This window comes from Hypanus sabinus, chromosome 4, assembly GCF_030144855.1.
Source record: "Hypanus sabinus isolate sHypSab1 chromosome 4, sHypSab1.hap1, whole genome shotgun sequence".
Classification (NCBI taxonomy): Eukaryota; Metazoa; Chordata; class Chondrichthyes; order Myliobatiformes; family Dasyatidae; genus Hypanus; species Hypanus sabinus.
This window is the reverse complement of record NC_082709.1, coordinates 91,584,507-91,608,977: the sequence shown is the minus strand read 5'-3', so window position 1 is coordinate 91,608,977 and position 24,471 is coordinate 91,584,507. Positions and strand designations below refer to the sequence as shown.

Here is a 24,471-nt window from a genome sequence, read left to right as displayed (position 1 = left end):
AAAATTGAGCTTTTTGGCCATCAGACTAAATGTCATGTTTGGTGTATACCAAACACTGCACATCATCAAAAACACATCATCCCTACCGTGAAGCACGGTGGTGGTTGCATTATGCTATGGAGATGCTTCACTGCAGCAGGCTCTTGTAGATTTGTTAAAGTAGAGGGAAAAATGAATGCAGCAAAATGCAGAACTGCAACTTGCAAGAAGATTTGTTTTCCAGCAAGACTATGACCCCAAGCATACAGCCAAAGCTACATAGGAATGGCTTAAAAGCAATAAAGTTACTGTCCTAGAGTGACCAAGTCAGAGTCCAGACCTCAATCTAATTGAGAAATTGTGGCTGAATTTGAAAAGGGCTGTTCACTTATGATCCCCATGCAATCTGACAGCTTGAACGGTTTTGTAAAGAAGAATGGGGAAAAATAGCAGTGTCCATATGCACAAAGCTGAAAGAGACCTATCCACACAGACTCAGGGCAGTAATCGCTGCCAAAGTTGCATCTATTAAATACTGACTTGAAGGAGGTGAATACTTGTGCAATCAATTATTTTATGTTTTATATTTGTAATTAATTTTGATCACTTTGTAGAGATCTATTTTCACTTTGACATTAACATGAAAGAATATTTTCTGTTAACTAGTCTCAAAAAAGCCAAATTAAATCCACTGTGATTCAATGTTGTAAAACAATAAAACATGCAAATTTCCAAGAGTTGGGGGGTGGGGTTAAAAATTTCTTACAGGCACTGTATATATAAGTGATCTGATTGGGTATACCACAATCAAAAGCCTTACCTGAAACTCCTTTGTAAATCTGTCACTACTTTTGGAAGCTTCTTCATTCGTTTTCTTGTCTGATACGCTCTCCATGCTGCTTGAATCAAGCATGCAGCTCGGTAGAATTTCTAGGGACAAAAGAATCACACTTTTATTTTAAACTACACCACATAAGCTTAAAGCACTAAGAAATAAATAAAGGAAAGGTTATCAATATTAAAAGTCATTCATCAAAAGTGTGTTTCCACTCACCCAGCCATGCTTCTTACAGTAGTAATTCCCCTTAAGTCTAATGATGTCACCAACTTAGCAAGAACACTGTTTTGGCTTTTTATTATAGTTTTTTTCTAAAGGGGTAACTGAAATATGCCATTTAATTTTGTGTTTTATATTCTGTGATTTCACTCAATTTTTTTGTTGATATTTTTTCTCTGAATGGGTTGGTTCCATGGTTCTTTGTTTCATGACTGCCTGTGGGCAGATGAATCTCAGGGCGTATACTGCATACATACTTTGATAATAAATGTACTTTGCTTTGAAGTTTGAACTTTGAGAGGCAAGTCACAGAAACTATTTTATTTAGAGAGAAAGCATGGTAACAGACCTGTCCAGCCCAGCGATCCCATCCTGGTCAATTAAACCCATGTGACCAATTAACCTGTGAACCTGTATATCTTTAGAACATAGGAGGAAACTGGAACACCTGGAGGAAAACGTCAAAACTTCTTACAGATAGCAGCGGAATTGAACCAGGGTCACTGACACTGTAAAGCATTGTACATATCTTCATGTGTATGCTTCATAGTCGGTAATGCTTGGTGTGACCCCCAGAATATGCATGCCCTCAAATCATTTTGTTCCCCGGATCTAGAGTACTTTGTGCTGCTGTGTAGACCTTTCTGGCTACCTAGAGAATTCACGGCTGTTATTATCTCAGCTGTGTATATTCTGCCGCAGGCTGATACTGACCTGGCTCTCAAGGAACTGTATGAGAACCACAGCACCCTGGAGACTGTACATCCAGAGGCTGTTTTCATCATTGTTGGACACTTCAATCAAAAATCGCTGACTAAAGTCTCTCTGAAGTTTTGTCAATACATCCAGGTGAGCACATGGGGAGATAGCATACTCGACCACCGCTACTCTCTCTTCCGCAATGCTTACAAAGCGCTCCTCTGTCCACCACCTGGGAAGTCTGATCACTCTACCATCCTGCTTCTGCCTGTGAACAGGCAGAAGCTGAAACAAGAGGCAGCCATAGTTAAAACCCTGCACTGTTGGTCTAACCAATCAGTCTCCACACTACAGGACTGCTTTGATGACGCCAAATGGAATGTCTTTTGTGATGATGTTTCCGAGTTCACGGAAGGGGTCACGAGCTTCATCTAGAAGTGCATCGATAATGTTGTTCCCCCAAAAATTGGACCGCATCCCAAGGCAGCTACTCAGAATGTGCGCAGCACAACTGGCTGGTGTGTTTGCAGACATTTTTAATCTCTCCCTCTCCCAGTGTAGTGCCCTCCTGCTTCAAAACATCCACTATTGTTCCTGTACCTTAAAAGAACAAGGTAACATGTCTGAATAACTAGTGTCCTGTCGCACTCACCTTAATAATAAGCAAATGCTTTGAGAGGCTGGTCAAGGACTACATCTGTAGCTTGTTACCACTTACACTGGATCCCCTATAATTCACCTACCAACACATCCAATCGACAAATGATGTAATAGCCACAGGTCTACACATTGTCCTTACACATCTGGAGAAGAAGGATGCTTATGTGAGAATGCTGTTCTTAAGACTATAATTCAACATTCAACACCATAATTCCTTCCAGGCTTGACAAGAAGCTCACAGACCTGAACCTTCACCCTGCCTTCTGCAGCTGGATCCTGGACTTACTGTCAGATCGCCAGCAAGCGGTAAGAGTGGGTTCCCTCACTTCTAGCCCTCTGACCCTCAACACAGGAGCTCACTAGGACTGTGTCCTAAGCCCCCTCCTTTACTCTCTGTACACCTATGTCTGTGTCACCACCCACAGCTCCAATCTGCTAATTAAATTTGCAGATGATACTACAATGATTGATCTTATCTCAAATAATAACAAGGCAGCCTACAGAGAAGTCATCACCCTGACACAGTGGTGTTAAGAAAGTAACCTCTCCCTCAATGTCACAAGAATAAGGGAGCTGGTTGTGGACTACAGGAGGAATGGAGACAGGCTCACTCCTATTGACATCAATGGATCTGGGGTTGAAAGGGTGAACAGCTTTAAGTTCCTCAGTATACACATCACCGAGGACCTCACTTGGTCTGTACATACCGGCTGTGAAATGAAAAAAGCACGACAATGCCACTTGCACCTCAGATGATTCTAGCGCATAGCCCTGTTTTTCAAACCTCCATGTATCTAAGAGGCTCTGAAAAGACCCTACTGTATCTGCTTCCACCACCACTGCCTCTACGCACCCACCACTCTCTGTGTGAAAAACTTACCCCTGACATCCCCTCAGTATCTATTTCAAAGCACCTTAAAACTATATCCCCTCGTGTTAGCCATTTCAGCCCTGGGAAAAAGCTTCTGCCTATCCACACGATCAATGCCTCTCATCATCTTATACACCTCTACCAGGTCACCTCTCATCCTCCGTTGCTCCAAGGAGAAAAGGCTACGTTCACTCAAACTATTCTCATAAGGTACACCCTCCAATCCAAGAAACATTCTTGTAAATCTCCTTTGTACACTCTCTACAGTATCCACATCCTTCTTGTAGTGAGATGACCAGAACTGAACACAATACTCCATGTAGGGTCTGACCACGGTTATGGCTGTAACATTACCTCATTGCTCTTGAACTCAGTCCCTTGGTTGATGAATACCAACACACCATATGCCTTCTTAACAACACTGTTGACCTGCACAGCAGCTTTGAGTGTCCTATGGGCAAGGACCCCAAGATCTCTCAGATTCCCCCACCCTGCCAAAAGCCTTATGATTAATATTATAACTGAGAGCATCCTGACTGGCTGCATCACTGCTTGTTATGGGAAATGTTCTTCCCTCAATCGCAGGGCTCTGCAGAGAGTGGTGCGGACAGCCCAGCGCATCTGTAGATGTGAACTTCCCACTATACAGTACATTTACAAAGGCAGGGCCCAAAGGATCATTGGGGACCCGAGTCAACCCAACCACAAACTGTTCCAGATGCTATCATCTGGAAAATGGTACTGCAGTATAAGAACCAGGATCAACAGGCTCTGGAACAGATTCTTCCACCAGGCCATCAGACTGATTAATTCATGCTGATACAATTGTATTTCTATGCTATATTGACTGTCCTGTTATAAATTACTATAAATTGCACATTTAGACAGAGACATAACATAAAGATTTTTATTCCTCATGTATGTGAAGGATATAAGAAATAAAGTAATTCAATTCAGTTCAGTTCAGTTTACTAAATGCTACCCTACTATGCTGCCCCTTGAACTAAGCCCACTTAGTGTCTTCATTGACCTGATGGAAAAGTTGTCCAATGCTGATCATTCCCTATAAACTTATAAAATTGTCCTTTCGAGGGCTTATCCGGTTCTCTTTAAAATATTATTATTATGAGTACTTCGCAGAAGTAGATGATGCCTACCTGCTCCTTTACTCCTTGGATGGACCCACCACTCAGTAGTTCCAATAGCTGATTCAGGTCCTTGTCAAAACCTCTTCCTGTCCACAGCTTACTCAAAAGTCGACTTAAACCTGGAAAGCAAATCATTCATGGATTAATTCCCAAGCATTTGAAAGTTCAAGTTCAAAGTAAATTTATTAGCAAAATATATATATTATTGAGATTCATTTTCTTACAGAAATCACAGAACAAAAAAAGTAACAGAATCAATGAAAAATGACACACAAAGTCTGACAAATAAACAATATGCAAAAGACAAACTGCGCAAGTACAAACATAAATAATAATAAATAAAACATAGAAACATAGAAAACCTATAGCATAATACAGGCCCTTCAACCCACAAAGCTGTGTTGAACATGTCCTTACGTTAGAAATTACCTAAGTTACCCATGGCCCTCTAGTTTACTAACGTCCGTGTACCTATCCAGGAGTCCCTATTGACCCTATTGTATCTGCCTTTACCCATGTTGCCAGCAGACCATTCCATGAACTCACCACTCTCTGCGTAATAAACTTACCCCTGACATCTCCTCTGTACCTACTTTCAAGTACCTTAAAACTGTGCCTTCTCGTATTAGCCATTTCAGCTCTGGGAAAGAGCCTCTGACTATCTACACGATCAATGCCTCTCATCATCTTATACACTTCTATCAGGTCACCTCTCATCCTCTGTTGCTCCAAGGAGAAAAGGCCAAGTTCACTCAACCTATTCTCATAACGCATGCTCCCCAATCCAGGCAACATCCTTGTAAACCTCCTCTGCACTCTTTCTATGGTTTCCACATCCTTCCTGTAGTGAGGCGACCAGAACTGAGCACAGTACTCCAAGTGGGATCTGACTAGGGTCCTATAAAGCTGTAACATTACCTCTTGGTTCTTGAACTCAATCCCACGGTTGACGAAGGCCAATGCACCGTATGCCTTCTTAACCACAGAGTCAACCTGCGCAGCATTTTTGAGTGCCCTATGGACTCGGACCCCAAGATCCCTCTGATCCTCCACACTGCCAAGAGTCTTACCATTAATATTATATTCTGCCATCGTATTTGACCACCAAAATGAACCACCTCACACTTATCTGGATTGAACTCCATCTGCCACTTCTCAGCCCAGTTTTGCATCTTATCAATGCCCCGCTGTAACCTCTGACAGCCCTCCACACTATCGACAACACCCCCAACCTTTGTGTCATCAGCAAACTTACTAACCCATCCCTCCACTTCCTCATCCAGGTCATTTATAAAAATCACAAAGAGCAAGGGTCCCAGAACAGATCCCTGAGGCACACCACTGGTCACCAACCTCCATGCAGAATATGAGCCGTCTACACCCACTCTGCCTTCTGTGGGCAAGCCAGTTCTGGATCCACAAAGCAATGTCTCCTTGGATCCCATACCTCCTTACTCTCTCAATAAGCCTTGCATGGGGTACTTTTTCAAATGCCATACCAAATAAATAAATAAATAATCCTGAGAACCTGTGTTGTAGAGTCCTTGAAAGTCACTCCATAGGTTGTGGAATCAGTTCAATTTTGAGCTGGTTATCCACACTGTATCAATAGCCTGCTGGTTGAATGGTAATAACTATTTCTAAAACTGGTGGTGGGGTTGTGAGGCTCCTGTACTTCCTTCCCAAAGGCAGCAGTGAGAAGAGAGCATGACAGGATGGTGGGGGTTTGCCTGGGATGGGCTGGGCTGTATCTACCACTTACTGTTGGCTTTTCCGTTCTTGAACATTGGTGCTTCCATACCAGGCTGTGATGCAACCAGTCAGGATACTCTCCACTGTGCATCTATAGAAGTTTGACAAAGTTTTAGATGATATGCCAAATCTGCGCAATCTTTTAGTAGGGGTATAAGGTAGGGGCTCTGTTGTGCCTTCTTTGTAATGGCACTAAGTGCTGGTTAAAAGAAGCAGTTACCTTCTTTTGAATTATTTTTAAATATGTGTATCATAATGTAGGAAATTAGAAATTCTGTTACCTTCCCTATACTATTCCCTTTGCATACAAACTGGCATATTATTTCAATACATCTCAAGGTTAGGTATGGGTGCATACAAAAGAAGATTACTTAAGTAAATTCTTTTAAACGTCACTATTTTCTGTTCCCATTCACGAGGCAATTTGTGCTTTTTGTAAACATGAGCTTATACTATTTTAAGAACCTCTTTCTTGTTTCTTTATTCATGCATCTATTACTGGTGTTCTCTCCTGAGTCAGAAGCTTGCAAGTTCAAGATCCATTCCAGAGACTACTTCATAAATTAGTTTGACACTTCACTACGGTGAGAGAGAGAGAGAGAAAAGTGAGGGATAAGAGGAGGGAACCAAGGAGTTGAGTACAAAAGAGAGAGGGATGGAAATGAGGAAGGGTGGGAGAAGGTTAAATGTGGAAGGGATGGGGAGGAAGGTCAAAGGCAAGAGGGCTAAAACGAGGAGAAGGTGGGTATGGATTACGGTGCATGATTGCACCCATTTTTTTAGGCAAGTGTATGGGATGATGTGTCTGCTCCTGTCCACTTTTGACCATGTGTGTTAATGACCACATAGTTATCTTGGATCTTCATCTCTTACCACCAGACCAAGATCCTCAGTGTCAAGTATATGTGACCTTATCTTGACAACCCTATCTAAAACAAATTCACATATAGCTAACGTCCACACTACTGTTATAAAATTACTACACAGACCCCCTAGTATGATAAGATGGAATCTTGATCTCACAGTCCACCTCATCGTGGTCTTGCACCTTATTGTCTGTCTGTATGGCACTTTCTCTGTAACTGTATCACTTTTTCTGCATTCTGTTATTATATTACCTCAATGAACTACTACAATGAAACAATCTGCATGGAAACATAGTTTTTCACTATACTTCAGTACATGTGACAATAACAAATCAACTTACAAATTTCCTCATGAGGTTCAGGGCCTGGAAAGTTGGATATTTGTTTACAGCCCCAAAAGTGATAGGACTGAACACCATTCACTTTCATAGTCTGGGAAAACATTGCTTTGTCATCGACATTGCCATCTGAGTGAGATATGAGGAGCAGCAGCTGGCCAGCTCAAAGAACACTAATACCAGGGCTAATACTAGGGGTATGATTTTAAGGAAATTGGAGTAAAGGGGGAATTACAGATGTAAGCTCTTTACACAGAGAGTGAGAGTGTGTGAAACATCCTGCCAGAGGGGGGAGAAGCAGATACATTAAGGGCATTTAAGAAACTCTTAGACAGACACATGGATGATAGAAAAATGAGGGGCTATGTAGTAGGGAAGGGCCAGCTTGATCTTAGATTAATAGGCCAGCATAACAGTGTGGGCTGAAGGGCTGTACTGTGCTTAGTGTTCTATGTCCTAACAACCTCTAGGACAAAGCAGAAAAAGAACACTTGTCTATTTAGGGTGATTTTTTTCACTAGGAATGGACAATTTGGCATCTTGGTGACATGAAGATCACCACCCTTTGCTCATTCTGCTGTGGAATCAGCATGCTGTGATCATTTGAACATATGCCCAATGATGGAAACTATGGATACAAGCCAAAGAGGACTTTTGCACTGTCTTGAAAAAAATATCCTGGCCCCCATTTCAGAAGAAAAGGAACTAATTTTCCTGAACAGGATTGGAAAAGACTCAATCCACTGGGAAAGCAATATTGGCAAGGAGTAAGGAAAGCAAAGTTTGTCTCCAGGAAAGTAGTTAGGAAGATAGTCTTTTCTTCTGTCAGATTCAATTGCAATAATTGCATAAGAGATTTGTTTGGTGTTTGTCACAAGAATGTTTATTGCCAAGGTCCAGTGATCCTCAACTACTGCCTGCCAGTGGCTTATGAGATGTTTCCCAAGCTGTACATGACAAATTCCAGATTCAGACTTACTAAAGTAAGCAATATCTCCGAGTATGGCAAAGCTGGGTTAAGATTAATGTTCAATAAAAAAAATCTAAATAAATTTAAGATACACTCTCAAATGACTGCCATTTCTCCCTGCATCAAACAGTTTTCTACTCCAGTATGTAGGACATAGAAGCTTTAGAGAGGGCAGAGAGGACATTTACTAGGATTAGAAAGCATGTCTTATAAGGACAGGTCGAGCAAGCTAGGGCTTTTCTCTTGGGAGTGAAGCAGATGAGAGATGACTTTACAGAGATGAACAAGATGATAAGAGGCATAGATTGAGTGAATAGCCAGAGAACTTTCCCTAGGGCAGAAATGGCTTATATTAGGAAGCATATTTTGAAGATAATTGGAGGAAAGTAAAGGGAGAGCCAGTGATAGGTTGCTTAAACAGAGTGGTGCGTGCATGGAACACAGTACTGGGGTGGTGGGAGGGACAGGTACATAAGAGAGATTTAAGAAACTCTAAAATAGGCACATGGGTGATAGAAGAATGGAGGACAATGTAGGAGGGAAGGGTTAGATTTATTTTAAGAGTAGTAGGTTAAAATGTTGGCACAACATTATGGGCTGAAAGACCTGTACTGCGCTGTAGGAGTTCAAAGGACTTGTAATTTTCCAGATCTGCTGGTAGGGGTAGGGGTAGGGGAAGATTTTAAATTTAGGTGGGATTTCCAACAGAGAGTCACTCTGGTGAGATAATTTCTCTTGAAGGAGACAGAAAGAATTTGTGGGAATTCCAAGAGTTGAGTAAATGCTGCTACACATCTTCATGGAGAAAAGAAAAGTCATATATTTATAATAGCCTCTTTCATAACCCCAGGACATCCAAAAGTAATGTAACCAACGAAAAAAAGTACCTTAATATAGATAGGTTTGGAGCACTATTTGACAAGCGACCACTTGCAAAAACTTCAGGTAAAATGCTGCTAGGGGTTTTGCGAGGGGTTGTTTAGAATAAGTGTGGCTGCATTTTCCCCAAGTAGAATGAAGATAGATAGATAATACTTTATTGATTCCAAAAAGAAATTACAAGTACACAGATATCCAAGGGGTGATTGATAAGTTCGTGGCCTAAGGTAGAAGGCGTCGATTTTAGAAAACCTAGCACATTTATTTTTCCTTCATTTACACACAGTCCAGCTGTCCTGGAGCATACGGATCCCTTCTTTGTAGAAGTTGGCGTCTTGGAACTCCAGAGGTGGTCCACAGTAGGGGTGATTGATAAGTTCATGGTCTAAGGCAGAAGGAGATGAGATATACAGCTCTCGTTACGTGCACATGCAGTTCAACTCTTTGAGTGATTGTACAGAAAGTTTGAAGTTGATAACTCATCTCCTTCCACCTTAGGCCACGAACTTATCAATCACCTCTGCTGTGGACCACTTCTGGAGAAGATGCCGACTTCTACAAAGAAGGACCGCATGCTCCATGACTACTGGACTAAGTGTGTAAAAGTAGGAGGGGACTATGTTGAAAAATAAACATATGTGCTATATGCTAGGTTTTCTAAAATTGACTCCATCTACCTTAGACCACGAACTTAGCAATCACCCCTCTTATAAGACTAGAAGAGAATTAAGAAGAATAAATAAAAAATAATTTACCTTAAACAGTCTAACAGGAGAGGGCCTTATATTCCATTACAACACCTAATATTCCGTCTGGGTAGCCTCCAACCTAGTGGCATGAACATCAATTTCTCAAACTTCCGGTAAGGTCCCTACCCCTCAACCTCACCATTCTCCATCGCCTCTTCCCTCTCTCACCTTATCTCCTTGCCTGCTCAACACCTGTCTCTGGTTCTCCTCCCCCCTTTTCTTTCTTCCATGTCCTCCTCCCCTCTCCTATTAGACGACCCCTTCTCCAGTCCTGTATCTCTTTCACCAAGTAACTTCCCAGCTCTTTACTTCACCCCTACCCCTCCCGGTTTCACTTATCACCTTGTTTTCTCCGTCCCCTCTGCTTTTAATCCCTCTCCTCATCTTTTTTTTCTCTTCAGTCCCGCTGAAGGGTCTCCGCCTGAAAAGTCAACTGTACCCTTTTCTATAAATGCTGACTGGCCTGCTGAGTTCCTCCAATATTTTGTGTGTGTTGCTTGGATTTCCAGCATCTGCAGATTTTCTCTTGTTTATTATAGAGCCTTATGGCTGAGAGTAGAAATGGCCTTATATAACACTCTTTGGAACAGCTCAGCTGTCTTAGTCTACTACTAAAAGAGCTCCTCAGTTCAACCAAGGTGGCATGCAGAGGGTGAGAAACATTGTCCAGAATTGACAGGATTTTCTTTGGGGTCCTGTTCTACCACAGCCTCCGTTGTGTCCAGTTTGACTCCTATAATAATTTTATTGAGCCTGTTGGCATCACCCATGTTGATGCCATTGCCCCAGCACACCACTGCATAGAAGATTGTTCTGGTGACAACAGACTGGTAGAACGTGTGAAGGATAAGCCTGCATACTCCAAAGAACCTCAGTCTCCTCAGGAAGTAGAGGCAACTCTGGCCCTATCTGTACACAGCCTCTATGTTGGCACTCTACTCAAGTCTGTCATCCAGGTACACCCCCAGGTACTTGTAGCTCCTCACACATCCACATCCTCACCATCAATAGTAACAGGGAGCAGTGCAGGCTTAGTCTTCCTAGAGTCCATCACCATCTCCTTTGACTTACTGATGGTGAGCTGTAGATGATTCAGCTCAACAAAATCCTTCACTAGGGCCCTGTATTTATCTTTCTGTCCTCCCTTTATACACCCGACTATTACTGAGTCATCAGAGAATTTCTGCAGATGGTCTGACTCAGTGTTGTATCTAAAGTCTGTGGTATACAGGGTAAAAAGGAAAGGATCCAATACAGTCCCCTGTGGGCCCCAGTGCTGCTTATAGCCATGTCTGACATGCAGCTCTGAAGCCGCACAAACTGTGGTCTGCCAGTCAGGTAGTTCATTACCCAGATACAATGGAAATGCCAACCTGTATTGAGCAGAGCTTTCCCCCCAGCAATGAATGCTGTATGGTACTGAAGGCACTTAAGAAATCAAAAAACATGATCCTCTTAGTGCTGCCCTGCTTATCCAAATGGGACTAGGCTCTGTTCAGCAGGTAGATATTAGCATCATTGACTCTAATGTGCCCCTGGTAGACAAACTGTAGGGAATTGAAGGCTGATCTGACCAGGGGTTGGAGGTGAGCCAGGACCAGCTTCTCTGAGGTCTTCATGACGTGTGAGGTCAGGGCCACTGGACAGTAGTCATTCAAGACACTTGGTTGGCCTTTCTTGGGTACTGGGACCACTGATGATGTTTTCCACACAGTCGGGACCCTTCCTGGGCTGAGACTCAGATTGAGAATGCGGTGAAGAACTCCACACAGTTGCTCAGCACACTCTCTCAGGACCTTGGGGCTCACATCATCTGGTCCCAATGCTTTGCCGTGTTTGAGTTTCCCCAGAGCCCTACTCACCTGCTCAGTCATGAAGGTGAGTCCATGATGAATGGGAGGGTTGGTGGAAGGTGGAGGATGGGAGAGGTGAAGATCAGGACAATAGCAGCTGGTATCTGGAGGTATGGATGGTAGGTGCAGGAAGGGATGTAGAGAGTGGTAGCTTGTGTTGTTCATCCACATCTTGAACTGGAAGGGGCCAGGGGGAGAACAGGAGGTGTTGGCACTGAAGGAGCATTGGGTGCTTTGGAACCTGGACTGGTGTGCTGTGGGAGGGGGCGGTGTGTGAACAGGAGGGCAATTGTCAAACCTATTAGAGAATTGGTTTAACTCATTAGCCCATTCACAGCTGCATTTCAATGTTCTACATTTAGGCTGATTGAAGCCAGTGATGTTCTTCGTGCCTTTCCACACCTCCCATGGGCTACTCTGTCCAAGCTAGTTCTCCAGCTCTCTCCGGTATTCCTCTTTAGCCACCTAAAGAATGAGTACAAATCTTGGAAAAAAAAATATATTTTGACTTGTCTGGTGCTTCAATTAATTCTTTCTGGTGGGTGCTGTTCAACTTCACTCTGTTGGGAAAGGCAGCTTCACAGGTCAAGGCTGTGAACAATTGAGCTGTTGTGCACTCAATTGTTGATACTCAAATGATTAAGTATTGAATAATTGAATAAGATGTTTATAGGAAAGACCTGCTAGTGGCTGGGAAGGAGATCACTGGAAAATAAATATTAAAACATGGTTGTTTTGAAGGTCTGGATCAGGACTTTTGCTTTAGTGAGCAGGGTGAGTCAGAATATACATGGTGACATTACAGATGAAATAAGTGACTACCAATTTTTTTTTGTTTTATTAAATCTAGAGATACAGGCTCTTCCAGCCCAATGAGGCATTCTACCCAGCAATTCACCTATTGAACTCTATTTAACACAGGACCAAATAATCTCTAACTGCTACGTCTTTGGATTGTGGGAGGAAACTGGAGCACCTGGAGGAAATCCATGTGATCACGGGCAGAACATACAGACTGCTTACAGATGGTGCCAGAACTGAACCCCAAACTCCAACGCCATGATCTGTAATGGCAACACTACTATGGACTTAATTTAAATCAAATTAAGCCCAGCACAGGGTTATCCATTTCTTATTGAATATGCCAAACATACCAACAATATGCACTACTGTTACAATGAAAAAAATTCTGAGAGCTCCATCACTTTTTAAAAATAAATTAAGGTGCTTTATCTTTTTCATGGAATAGCTGGACATCAGGAACAACATATAATAATTAATACACATACCTTTATAGGAAGTATGGAGCATTTGTAAAGTAGGAGGATGAGATTCCACTATCAACAGCATGACTTTAATAGACGCTCTTCCTATAACTGGATTGGTGCTTTCAAATAGCTTGTAAATTATTTCATCTAGGATCAATTGAATATTCCTTTCTTTCACAGTGAACAATATTGTTCTGAAAGGCAAATGATTATCAGAATTCAGTGATTATTATCCTGGTGCCTAGTGGTAACTAATCTCAACTGGAGCATAGGAGAATGAGATAAGATTTGATAGAGGTATGCAAAATTATGAGGGGTACAGATAGGGCAAATACAAGCATGTAAAAGCTGCAATGTAATCAGGACAAGTGTTCAGGGGTTTGTCTGCATTTCCTTGTGTAAGTTCATTTACATACAGTATAACTGTAGCCGAAACTAACAAAGTAAAATCTACACTTAAATGAATCTTTGACAACTTCAGGATGTGTCAGAGGACTTATCCGCTTACCTTAGCTAAGTTTTGGGCCCCTTATCTAAGGAAGAATGTGCTGGCATTGGAGAGGTTCCAGAGGAGGTTCACAAGAGTGATCCCAAGAATGAAAGGGTTAACTATATATACAAGAAGCATTTGATAGTTCTGGGCCTGTACTCAATGGAGTTTAGAAGAATGAGGAGGAATCTCATTGAAACTGATCAAATATTGAAAGGCCTAGACAGTGTGGATATAGAGAGGATGTTTCCTACACTGTGGGAATCTAGGACCTGAGGGCACAGCTTCAAAATAGAAGGATGTCCCTTTAGAACAGAGATGAGAAGGAATTGCTTTAGCCAGAGGGTGGTGAATCTGTGGAGTTCATTAATTTCTGTGGGAAATTAAGTCATTGGGTATATTTAAAGTGGAAGTTCATAGGATCTTGATTAGTAAGGGTGTTAATGGTTTATGGGGTGGAGGGTGGAAGGCAGCAGAACGGCATTGAGGGGGATAATAAATCAGCTAAGATGGAATGGTAGAGTAGACTCAATGGGCCAAATGGCCTAATTCTGCTCCTATATCTTATGGAAACATGTTTTCTAAAAGCTTCCCAATAAAAATGCAGCAGCCTATTTTTGTACAGCAAACTACTACAAAAAAACAATGTGATATGACCAGATAATCTACCAATCTGAAGGATAAATATTTATCAGAATAACAGAACAACTTTGTGCTCTTCTTAGAAATCTGTTATGTCTATCTGAGAGAGTAAATGAAGCTTTGTTTTAAATCAATCAACAAAAGAATGTCAACTCTGAAAACACAAATCTTTCTCATCAGTCTAAGGAAAGAATTATGGAATTCTTGCTGGCAGGACCTGTTAGCTTACACAGGACACCTGGTAATATTCTTGTTGTGACTGTAAGTATTTATTACTGATATTTATTATTGCTTTAGAAGAAATTTAATTTGATTTGAGGAGTTTTGAATGTTATAAATCACAATTTAAAAAAAGTTAAAATGCAAATAAGTAATTTACTTAAATGTGCAACAGAAGGGATAGTCCATTTACTTCACTGGTAGTTAATTTTGGTTTGCTTTTCACTGATGTGGATAATTATGGGTGTTAAAATAGCAAATTTCAATGGTTAAAAATGGAAAACAATACAAATCTTCAGAGGGCATACATCACTTTAGTTTTAATTGGGCAGCCATAGAATATTTTGACTACATGACAGATGAAAGCATTTTACCTGTTCAGTTGAAGAATAACGAGCAGGACAGACACCATGATAGTTGCAGTTTCCACGTCATCAGTGAGCAACAATTGTAGGAGGTGATCAGACTGAAAGACTGTATTGAAAAGGATAAATTAATTATAAATGTCACCTAGCAGAACCACGTAGCTTCAGCTTCTGTGAAAAGCAGTTATGACTGAGAAACTACAATTTATGTTTCCATTTATCCTCCAGACTCCAACATTATACAATTTTTGGTATAACTTTCAAAACATGAATTACATTTGCTTCAGTATAAGAAAGGCAAATGCAATGTTAGTATTAATTTTAAGAGGACAAGGATGTAATGCTGAGGCTTTATAAGGCACTCTCTAAATAACATCACCAATATCTGATCACTTACCTCATTGCAGTGTGATATGCAATTTAATATTCTATTTGTGGGGCATCTTGAAGGCTCTTATATAAATACAAGATATTTCTATAAAAATATCTTTTAATGCTAATGGAATAAATGAAACAGGTAAGTTTGGAATAGGTGAATAGGCAAATAAAAATATATTTTTGATTTAAACAGGATTGCATTTTTTGTTTAAACTGCTGTGATCTTAGGAATCCTTTCCTACTGTGCTGTCCAGTAACACTAAAGGTACAAGCAATTTCAACTTTGGGACTTTATTTGTTCAGCATTTACAATGTCATAAGCAAATATTTAACGAAGGCTCAGATGCCTGCTGTCAACCGTTTTTAGAGCTCAGAATCATACAGCACAATAACCAGGCCTTCAGTTTACTGAGTCCACTGTGACCATCAAGCACCCATTCACTGGTACAGTCGGCCCTCCTTATCCATGAGGGATTGGTTCCGGGACCCCTCGCGGATACCAAAAAATGCGCATGCTCAAGTCCCTTATTCAACCGTTCAATGGGGTGGACTTTAGGACCCAGCGGAACCCCACACCATATTTAACCTGTCTTAGTGCGGTGATCTTTATGACCCGGCGGCGGAGCTCTGAATCCGCAGTGTTGCTGTTCACAAAAATAATCGTGACTGAAAATTAAGTGGAAATAATAAAGCAATCGGAAAGAGGTGAAATGCCATCGGTCATTGGAAAAGCGTTAGGCTACATCAGTCAATGATCAGAACAATTTTAATGGAGCATGTGAAAGGCCCTGCCCCAATGAAAGCTACAATTATTACTCAGCAACGCAGTAGTTTAATTATAGGGTTTTGGGTTTTTGATCCTCCACATCAACCCAACACGGATGGGAGAGCACACTCGGGAGTGATCTGTCACTGGATCGAACTTGGGAACTTCCGTTCCTGAGCCCAGCGCTGAAGCGTTTCTTAAGTGTTTTATATGCATAGAAAGGTAAAATATATACTACATACTAAGACAAACGGTTGATTAGCTGATGCTAAATAATACTGGATGTACCTGTTCCAACTTACTTAGTAAGAGAACTTCCAAATTTTTTCAATCCCGATCCACAATAACCCACGCACATCCTCCCGTATACTTTAAATCATCTCTAGATTACTTATAATACCTAATACAATGTAAATGCTATGTAAAATAATTGTTATACTGCAATGTTTAGGGAATAATGACAAGAAAAATAAGTCTGTACATGCTCAAACAACAAGTGCTAGAAGAGCACTTGCGGGTTTTCTTGATTCGCGGTTGGTTGAATTTGTGCATGTGGAACTCGCGGATAAGGAGGGCCGACTGTACACTATGCATATCTGATGCAAATCTCATGTTATTCTCCCCACATTCTTGTCAGCTCCCTTCAGATTTTACCATTCATTAGCACACTAAGGGCAATTTAAAGTAGCTAATTCACCATCCAAACAGCTCATCTTTGGAATGTGGAGGAAACTAGAATACCTAGAGAAAACCCATGGGGGGGTGGTCACAAGGACAATATGCAACTTCACACACGCTCACCACCCACAGTCAGCATTGAACCTGGGTCTCTGGAGCAGAGTGACAGCTGCTAGTTTTGCCACTGGACTGCTCTGCTGGAATACAGAGTTCCTGATCCATAACAATAGATAGGTTGGAGTTACTAAAACATTCACTTGGAGGAATGTAGTTGATATTACGGGAAGCATTCAACGGCTGGTAACAACTGTTTAAAAGTAAAGAAATATTTGGGAAAAAAGGTTTCTGTGCAATTGGAAATATATCCACTTTGGAAGGAAGAATAACAAACATCGATTTCTCTAAATTGCAGAAATTTCTCCCCCACTCCTTTCACTCTTTCCATTGGACATTCCGGCTCCCCTCTTACTCCTTTTCTTTTTTTCACCTCCCTCTGATTTCCCTCCTCCTTCCCTTCGTCGCATCGTTCACTCTCAGCTCCTATCAGATTCCTTCTTCTTCAGCCCTTTACCTTTTCAACCTATCCCCTCTGAGCTTCTCAATTTATTCCCTCTTTTGTTTTAATTATGATATTTCTTGTATAAATTGTGTATAATTTATGCTTAATTTATGTTTTTGTGTGAATGCTGCTTAGATAATGTTGCTACAAGCAAGTTTATTATTGCATCTGTTCATGAATGTGTTTGTACATATGACAATAAACTCAACTTTGACTCTGAAAGGTCCCCTGCTGTAATATACACAGAAGTACTCAGGAAAGCAACAGAAATAAAAGTTCCGATGGAAGATCAATGATGTTAAATGTTATCTCAGTTCTTTTCTGATAGGTTATTGATTATTAAGAGCATCAAAAGTTATGGGGAGAAAGTAGGAGAATGGGGTCAAGAGGGGAAATAAATCAGCCATAGTCTAATAGTGGAGCAGAATCAATGGGCCAAATGGCTTAATTCTGTCTCCATGTCTTATGGTCTCTCTCCTCAGGATGGCTTTTCTAATTCAAATTTCCAGAATCTTTTGGAAACAGAAGCTCCTCTGGTTCTCCACGAGAGGTGGCATGGAGCTACTTGAAAAACAATTTGTAAACTGTGATCATTAAAAGTTGTCCATGCTCTGTAACAATATGACAGTCAGGAAAATGACCACTTCTGGAGCCAGGGAATACAAAAGACAGGAGAAATAAAAGAAAATCTACAGATACAGGAACTCCAAGTAACACACACAAAATGCTGGAGGAACTCAGCAGGCCAGGCAATATCTATGGAAAAGAGGACGGTTGACATTTTAGGTCAAGACTCTTCGATGTTGCCTGACCTGCTGAGTTTCTCCAACATTTTGTGTATTGTAGGAGAAATAAACAAAACTTTTTAAAAAATCTGAGCTTTCTTCCATCTTGTATCTAATAGGAGTGAGTGAGTACTTGTGGAGAATAAACACAAGAGATTTGGCAGATGCTGGAGATCCAGAGCAAAACACATAAAATGCTGGAGGAACTCAGTAGGTCAGATAGCAGCTATGGAGGGGAATAAACCTTCTACGTTTTGTCATCAGGACTGGAAAGGAAGAGGGAAGAAGCCAGAATTAGAAGGTGGGAGGAGGGGAAGAAGTACAAGTTGGCAGGTGAAAGATGAGACCAGATGAGGGGGAAGGTGAATAGGTGGCGGAGGGCGATGAAGTGAGAAACTGGGAGTATGTGTGGAGATTCTGAATTGCTAGGTTACATTTATGAACTACCAGCTAATTGATCCACTGAAATGAGTTATTACTCTTCCCTTGTTCATATTACTGAGACATTGGTTTCTGTTGTGAAACAACTGTAGCAAGACTGTAAGCCTCAAGGTTCAGAGTAAATTTATTACCAAAGTACATATATGTCACCAATTATTGAGATTCATTTCCTTGCAGGCATTCACAATAGAACAAAGAAATACAATATAATCAATGAAGAACTACACAGACTGCCAACTTGCAAAAGACCATAATAAGTGCAAATACAAAAAACTATAAAAACAATCAAGCAAGTAAATAGAGAAATAAATAAATAGTACTGAGAAGATGAGTCCTAGAAAGTGAATCTGTTAGTTGTGGAATCAGTTCATAGTTGAGGTGAGTGAAGTCATTCACAATGGGTCAGGAGTCTGAAGAATTGAAGGATAATTACTGTTCCTGAACATGGTGGGGTGTGACCTAAGGCTCTTGTACCTTGGCAGTAGTGAGAAGAGAGCATGGCCTGGGTCTTTAATAATGGATGCTGCTTTCTTGTGGCATTGCTCCTTGTACATGTGCTCCATGGTAGAGAGGAAGCCTATACTTCCTTCCAAATCTTATTTACTTCATCAGTGAGCTTCTCCTGATTCATATGAAGCAATAGAGATATTTACAAAGAACATAATCATAACACACTCACACTTAGGCATTTTAGAGAAAGAGTGGTAGAATAGGACTGATGAAGGGAGCTGCCATCAACTTTGGTCAAGTGGTTTCTAGTGTTGTAATAATTCTGCAATCCTTTATTGTTAAAAGCAGCACAACTCTCCTTGCCATTTCCAGTATGATGTAGAAAGTCCACATCACACAGGATGTAGAAAGTAGAGACAATAAGAAATGAGGAAAATGTAAATGCAGGTTATGGCTTATTCCTAAACTACCATAGATAACAAAATGTCCATAGATAACAAGAGATGAGCATTGTTCGATTGGGAACCCAGGGCTTGCAAATAAAAACTGATAGAAAAGTCACTTGGAATTCACTGTCACAGATGGGTGTGGAGGTAAATTCATTGGGAAATATTTAAAGTGGAGGCTGATAGGGTCTTTATTAGTAAGGGTCTCAAAGGTTATGGGGAGAAGGCAGGAGAATGCGTATGAGAGGGATAATAAATCAGCCATGATGGTGGAGCAGACTCAATGATTTGAATGGCCTAAATCAGCTCGTATGTCTAATGATATTGTTATCTTGGGTCATGCTTTGCAATCTATTATATCACCCAAAGGAGCACTTAGTAGTGTACAATTCACTATTTAATGTTGCTATCACCAATGTTTCAGGGATTTTTTCACATACTGCAGAGAAGCATGTTTAAATAGACTACAAATAGACTCCAATACCATAAAGAAAGACTCTTTCATTGTCTCTGCACAAACTAAAGAACTTTTCAATCAATGAAGATGTTTATAAAATTGGTTAATATGGCATATTGGAATTACAACAGCATATTCATTCATAGCCAGATCCTATTTGATAATGAAACAATTATATTTTTTAGTGAGTTTCTTTTAAAGTCTAGCTATATTTGTCAGATGTACATTGAAACAATGAAATGCACTGATTTGTCAAATCAAATCAGTAAGGACAGTGCTGGGGCTTGCAAGTGGTTTTGCCACTAACATAGCATGCCGACTACTTAATAACCCTAACCATAGGGGGAAACCGGAGCACCCTCACAGACACAGGGAGAATATACAAACTCTTACAGATAGATGGTAATTTAACCTTGATCACTGATTGCTGGTGCTGTAATGCTACCATGCTGCCCATAGGAATTTTAGGGATAAATCTATACCTAGATCATCAAAGTAGTACCATGGAATCTTCTATATTTACTTGAAAGCGCAGACTGGACCTTGGTTTAACACCTTGTCTAATAAATTGTGTCTGGGGCCATCAAAATGCAGCTAAGTTCCAAAAATAAAATTGGCTCCGAATAAAGTCCGCATTGGCTGGATAAATAATTATACACCTCACTCTATCAACAAAACTATTGATTTCTCTATCAGTTTAGAATTAGTTGCCATAATCAAGATCTGTCAGAGTCTGGACTCATTTCCCCTGTTAACTTGATCATCAGATATACTCCAACATAGGCATTTCAAAGATGGGACTAATTCAATTCTAAACTTTAAATAGTTGGATATCCACAGATTTGTAGGTTCATGTAATTTGTTACTTCCAAGGTGATTGGTGACTTTCTAATATATCTATCATTGTTTCTAATCTGTGAGAAGTAAAACTACATATAGACTTTAATTTTAATCAAAATTGTTTAACATTAATTTGAGCTCTACCATGTTTAACATGCTGCTTCTAAGAATTAAATAAAAATGATTTACTGGTCTATCAGAATCATCGGGACATCCCCAGCTGCTTTTTTTAAACACATCTCAACTATCAGTGCTAAGTTTGCAATTCTCTTTTCAAGCAAATTGTACAAAAATAACTTGCTTAAAGGACTGTAAAAATGCAAAGGTTTTTTTTTAAAAAGCATTGGTCTCAGAAACAGGTGCATCATTACCATGAACAAATAGATTTGCTGAAAATAAGCATAACTTTGACCATAAGACCATAAAACATAGGAAAAGAATTAGGTAATTTGGCCCATTGAGTCAGCTCTGCCATTCCAACATAGCTGATTTATTATCTCTCTCATCCCCATTCTCCTGATTTATCCCTGTAGCCTTTGGCACCCTTACCAAAGTACTTATTAACCTTGTCCTTACCCAATGAACTAATGGCTTGCACCAACTGCGTGTCTGTAGAGAGGAGCAGAGGATTGGAGGGGATGGTGGTGGCACAGATGAAGAACTAGGTGGCACAGTAAGGTAGTCATTCTCTCTTCAATTCTAGAAATGGCATTACCCAATGGCTCTAACAAGGGTAGAGTCAGACAAATCCTACGTAGAATCCAAAAATCTGCAAACCTAGCCATCTTACATTGAGGGTAGTTGATTAATACAGTAAAAGGCAAGCTGCTGGAGGGACTCAATGCATCTAATGGTTCCTTCATCTGAATTGAGAGAGTAGAGGGGACATAGCCAGTATAAAGAGGTGAGAAGGACGAGTGGGGCAAGAGCTGGCAAGTGATAGGTGGAACCAGATGAGGAGGAGTTGATTGGCAGCTGGAGTCAGGTGGAGATAGCAACAGATGCTGGGAGCTGATAAATGGAGACAAGAAAGGGCTGCAGATGATGACCGATATTAGAGATGGGGACAGGATGTTAGAACAAAAGTTTCATGTTTCACAGGTGCACAGCCATCTGTAGTGAAAATGAGTTATTAAAATTAGGCCATTTATCTATTTTTAAAACAGTTTGACAGTTTCCAATGGCTTTGTGCATAGCACCCTCATCTCAGAGATAAGAGGTCGTGTTCAAATCCAACCCCAGAGCCTTGAGCTCAGAGAAAGTGCTGCCTTGCTGAATGTACTAAGTTTCAAACAACACACACAAAATGCTGGTGGAACACAGCAGGCCAGGCAGCATCTATAAGGAGAAGCACTGTCGACGTTTCGGGCCCAGACCCTTCGTCAGGACTAACTGAAAGGAAAGATAGTAAGAAATTAGAAAGTAGTGGGGGGAGGGGGAAATGCGAAATGATAGGAGAAGACCGGAGGGGGTGGGATGAAGCTAAGAGCTGGAAAGGTGATTGGCGAAAGTGATACAGAGCTGGAGAAGGGAAAGGATCATGGGACGGGAGCCTCGGGAGAAAGGTGGGGGGGGGGGGGGAAGCACCAGAGGGAGATGGAGAACAGACAAACAACTAAATATGTCAGGGATGGGGTAAGAAGGGGAGGAGGGGCATTAACGGATGTTAGAGAAGTCAATGTTCATGCCATCAGGTTCGAGGCTACCCAGCCAGTATATAAGGTGTTGTTTCTCCGGTGCTCCCGGTGTGGCCTTTTATATATTGGTGAGACCTGATGCAGACTGGGAGACCGTTTCGCTGAACACCTACACTCGGTCCGCCAGAGAAAGCAAGATCTCCCAGTGGCCACACATTTTAATTCCACATCCCATTCCCATTCTAATATGTCTATCCATGGCCTCCTCTACTATCAAAATGAATCCAAACTCAGGTTGGAGGAACAACACCTTATATACCGGCTGGGGAGCCTCCAACCTGATGGCATGAACATTGACTTCTCTAACTTCCGTTAATGCCCCTCCTCCCCTTCTTACCCCATCCCTGACATATTTAGTTGTTTGTCTATTCTCCATCTCCCTCTGGTGCTTCCGCCCCCACTTTCTTTCTCCCGAGGCCTCCTGTCCCATGATCCTTTCCCTTCTCCAGCTCTGTATCACTTTTGCCAATCACCTTTCCAGCTCTTAGCTTCCCACCCCCTCCGGTCTTCTCCTATCATTTTGCATTTCCCCCTCCCCCCACTACTTTCTAATCTCTTACTATCTTTCATTTCTGTTAGTCCTGACGAAGGGTCTCGGCCCGAAACGTCGACAGTGCTTCTCCTTATAGATGCTGCCTGGCCTGCTGTGTTCTGCCAGCATTTTGTGTGTGTTGTTTGAATTTCCAGCATATGCAGATTTCCTCGTGTTTGTACTAAGTTTCAGTTGACTTTTAAGCCAAAGCCTAATCTTGACACTAAATTGAAGAGCTCTGGAGGTATCCTTGGCTTCCTGAGCAACATCTATCTCTTAGTACTAATAACAAAAATTATAATTACAGTGGTGTTTGAATGACCTCAGAGTGCACAATGTGGCTTCATGTTTCCTAAATTATCAGAAGTGACTTAACTAAAAAACTACATAATTCACACAGTGAATGACTTGGAGGCATTATGAAGGGGTATTTAAAATGATAATCCATTCTTTTACTTTTTTATTTGCCTTTCTAGGAATATTTTCTCCCTTCATACATTCCTTGGTATTTTTAAGAGACTGTTTGACCATAACAATCTCTATATACTTAGTAGTTCTGGATTTCTCAAAAATACAATAAATTCCAGTTATTTGGGAGACATTGGGACTAGCACATTTTGGCCCAAGTAAGAGGCTGCCCCAATTAGCTCCAGTTTAATGGAAATAATTAAAAAGGTATATAAAAAAAGGCAAACTACTGTTTACACACACGAGAAAATCTACAGATACTGGAAATCCAAGCAACTCACACAAAATGCTGGAGGAACTCAGTAAGCCAGTCAGCATCTATGGGAAAGAGTAACCAGTTGATGGCTCAGACCAAGATCCTTCATCGGGACTCAGTTGCCTACTACTGTATAACTGAGTAACAAATTATGTATTTAAATGAAATACAGAACAAATTACCAATATTACTACAGTACTATAAAACTGTGTATTGGTTCGTAATAGTTATCGTTGGATGAATTCATCGAGTATAAACTGCAGTGTTCTTTTGATTGACTGTGAATGAACAAAATCATTGCAGGCACCTCATACACCACTTCTTACATGAAGTAGTATTGTAATTCAACAATAAATTTCCTGGCACAAAATTATCAACAATCAATGCTTCTTGAATCAGCATCTTTCAGACTGAATGGATAACAAAAGCACATGCAACTGATGCTACTTAAATTTTGTTTACTCTAAGCACTGTATTTCTAATGGCCACACAAGTGTACATGACTAATAATAATTAGAAACTGTTTGGCAACAGTCTCCTGTCCCAATTAAGCAGCACAGTGTCCTACATAAACAAAATGAATCCCATCTATTTTCTCAATTAGTTGTTCTTTAAGAGTTGTCCGAAGTAGCTGCCCTAATTAACTGATGATTCAATTAACCAGAATCCATAGTATCTCCAAATTTCAACTATATTCACTGCAAATCCTTTTTATTGTTGAAAACAAAGATAGTGAATTTTATTATCTAACATGGTGCCCACAGCTGATAAATGAGAGGCCTTATTACATATGAATGTTAGAAATGTTGAATTGGCAAGTGTCAGGCATGAAATACAGAGTGACACACACAAAATGCTAGAGGAACTCAGCAAGTCAGGCAGCATCTATGGAGGGGTATAAACAGTCAATGTC

General features: G+C 40.8%; 1 protein-coding gene across 1 annotated transcript in view; it reads right to left on the bottom strand.

Moving 5' to 3' along the window:
- iqcb1 (IQ motif containing B1) overlaps positions 1-24,471 on the bottom strand; it is a 73,410-nt gene that overhangs the window by 17,019 nt on the left and 31,920 nt on the right. Inside the window, exons 6-9 of the mRNA XM_059967650.1 lie at positions 14,815-14,914; positions 13,111-13,283; positions 4,424-4,533; positions 800-909 (exon numbers count right to left, since the gene is read on the bottom strand). Coding sequence (XP_059823633.1) covers positions 800-909; positions 4,424-4,533; positions 13,111-13,283; positions 14,815-14,914 — 493 coding nt within the window. The remainder of the gene's footprint in view (positions 1-799; positions 910-4,423; positions 4,534-13,110; positions 13,284-14,814; positions 14,915-24,471) is intronic.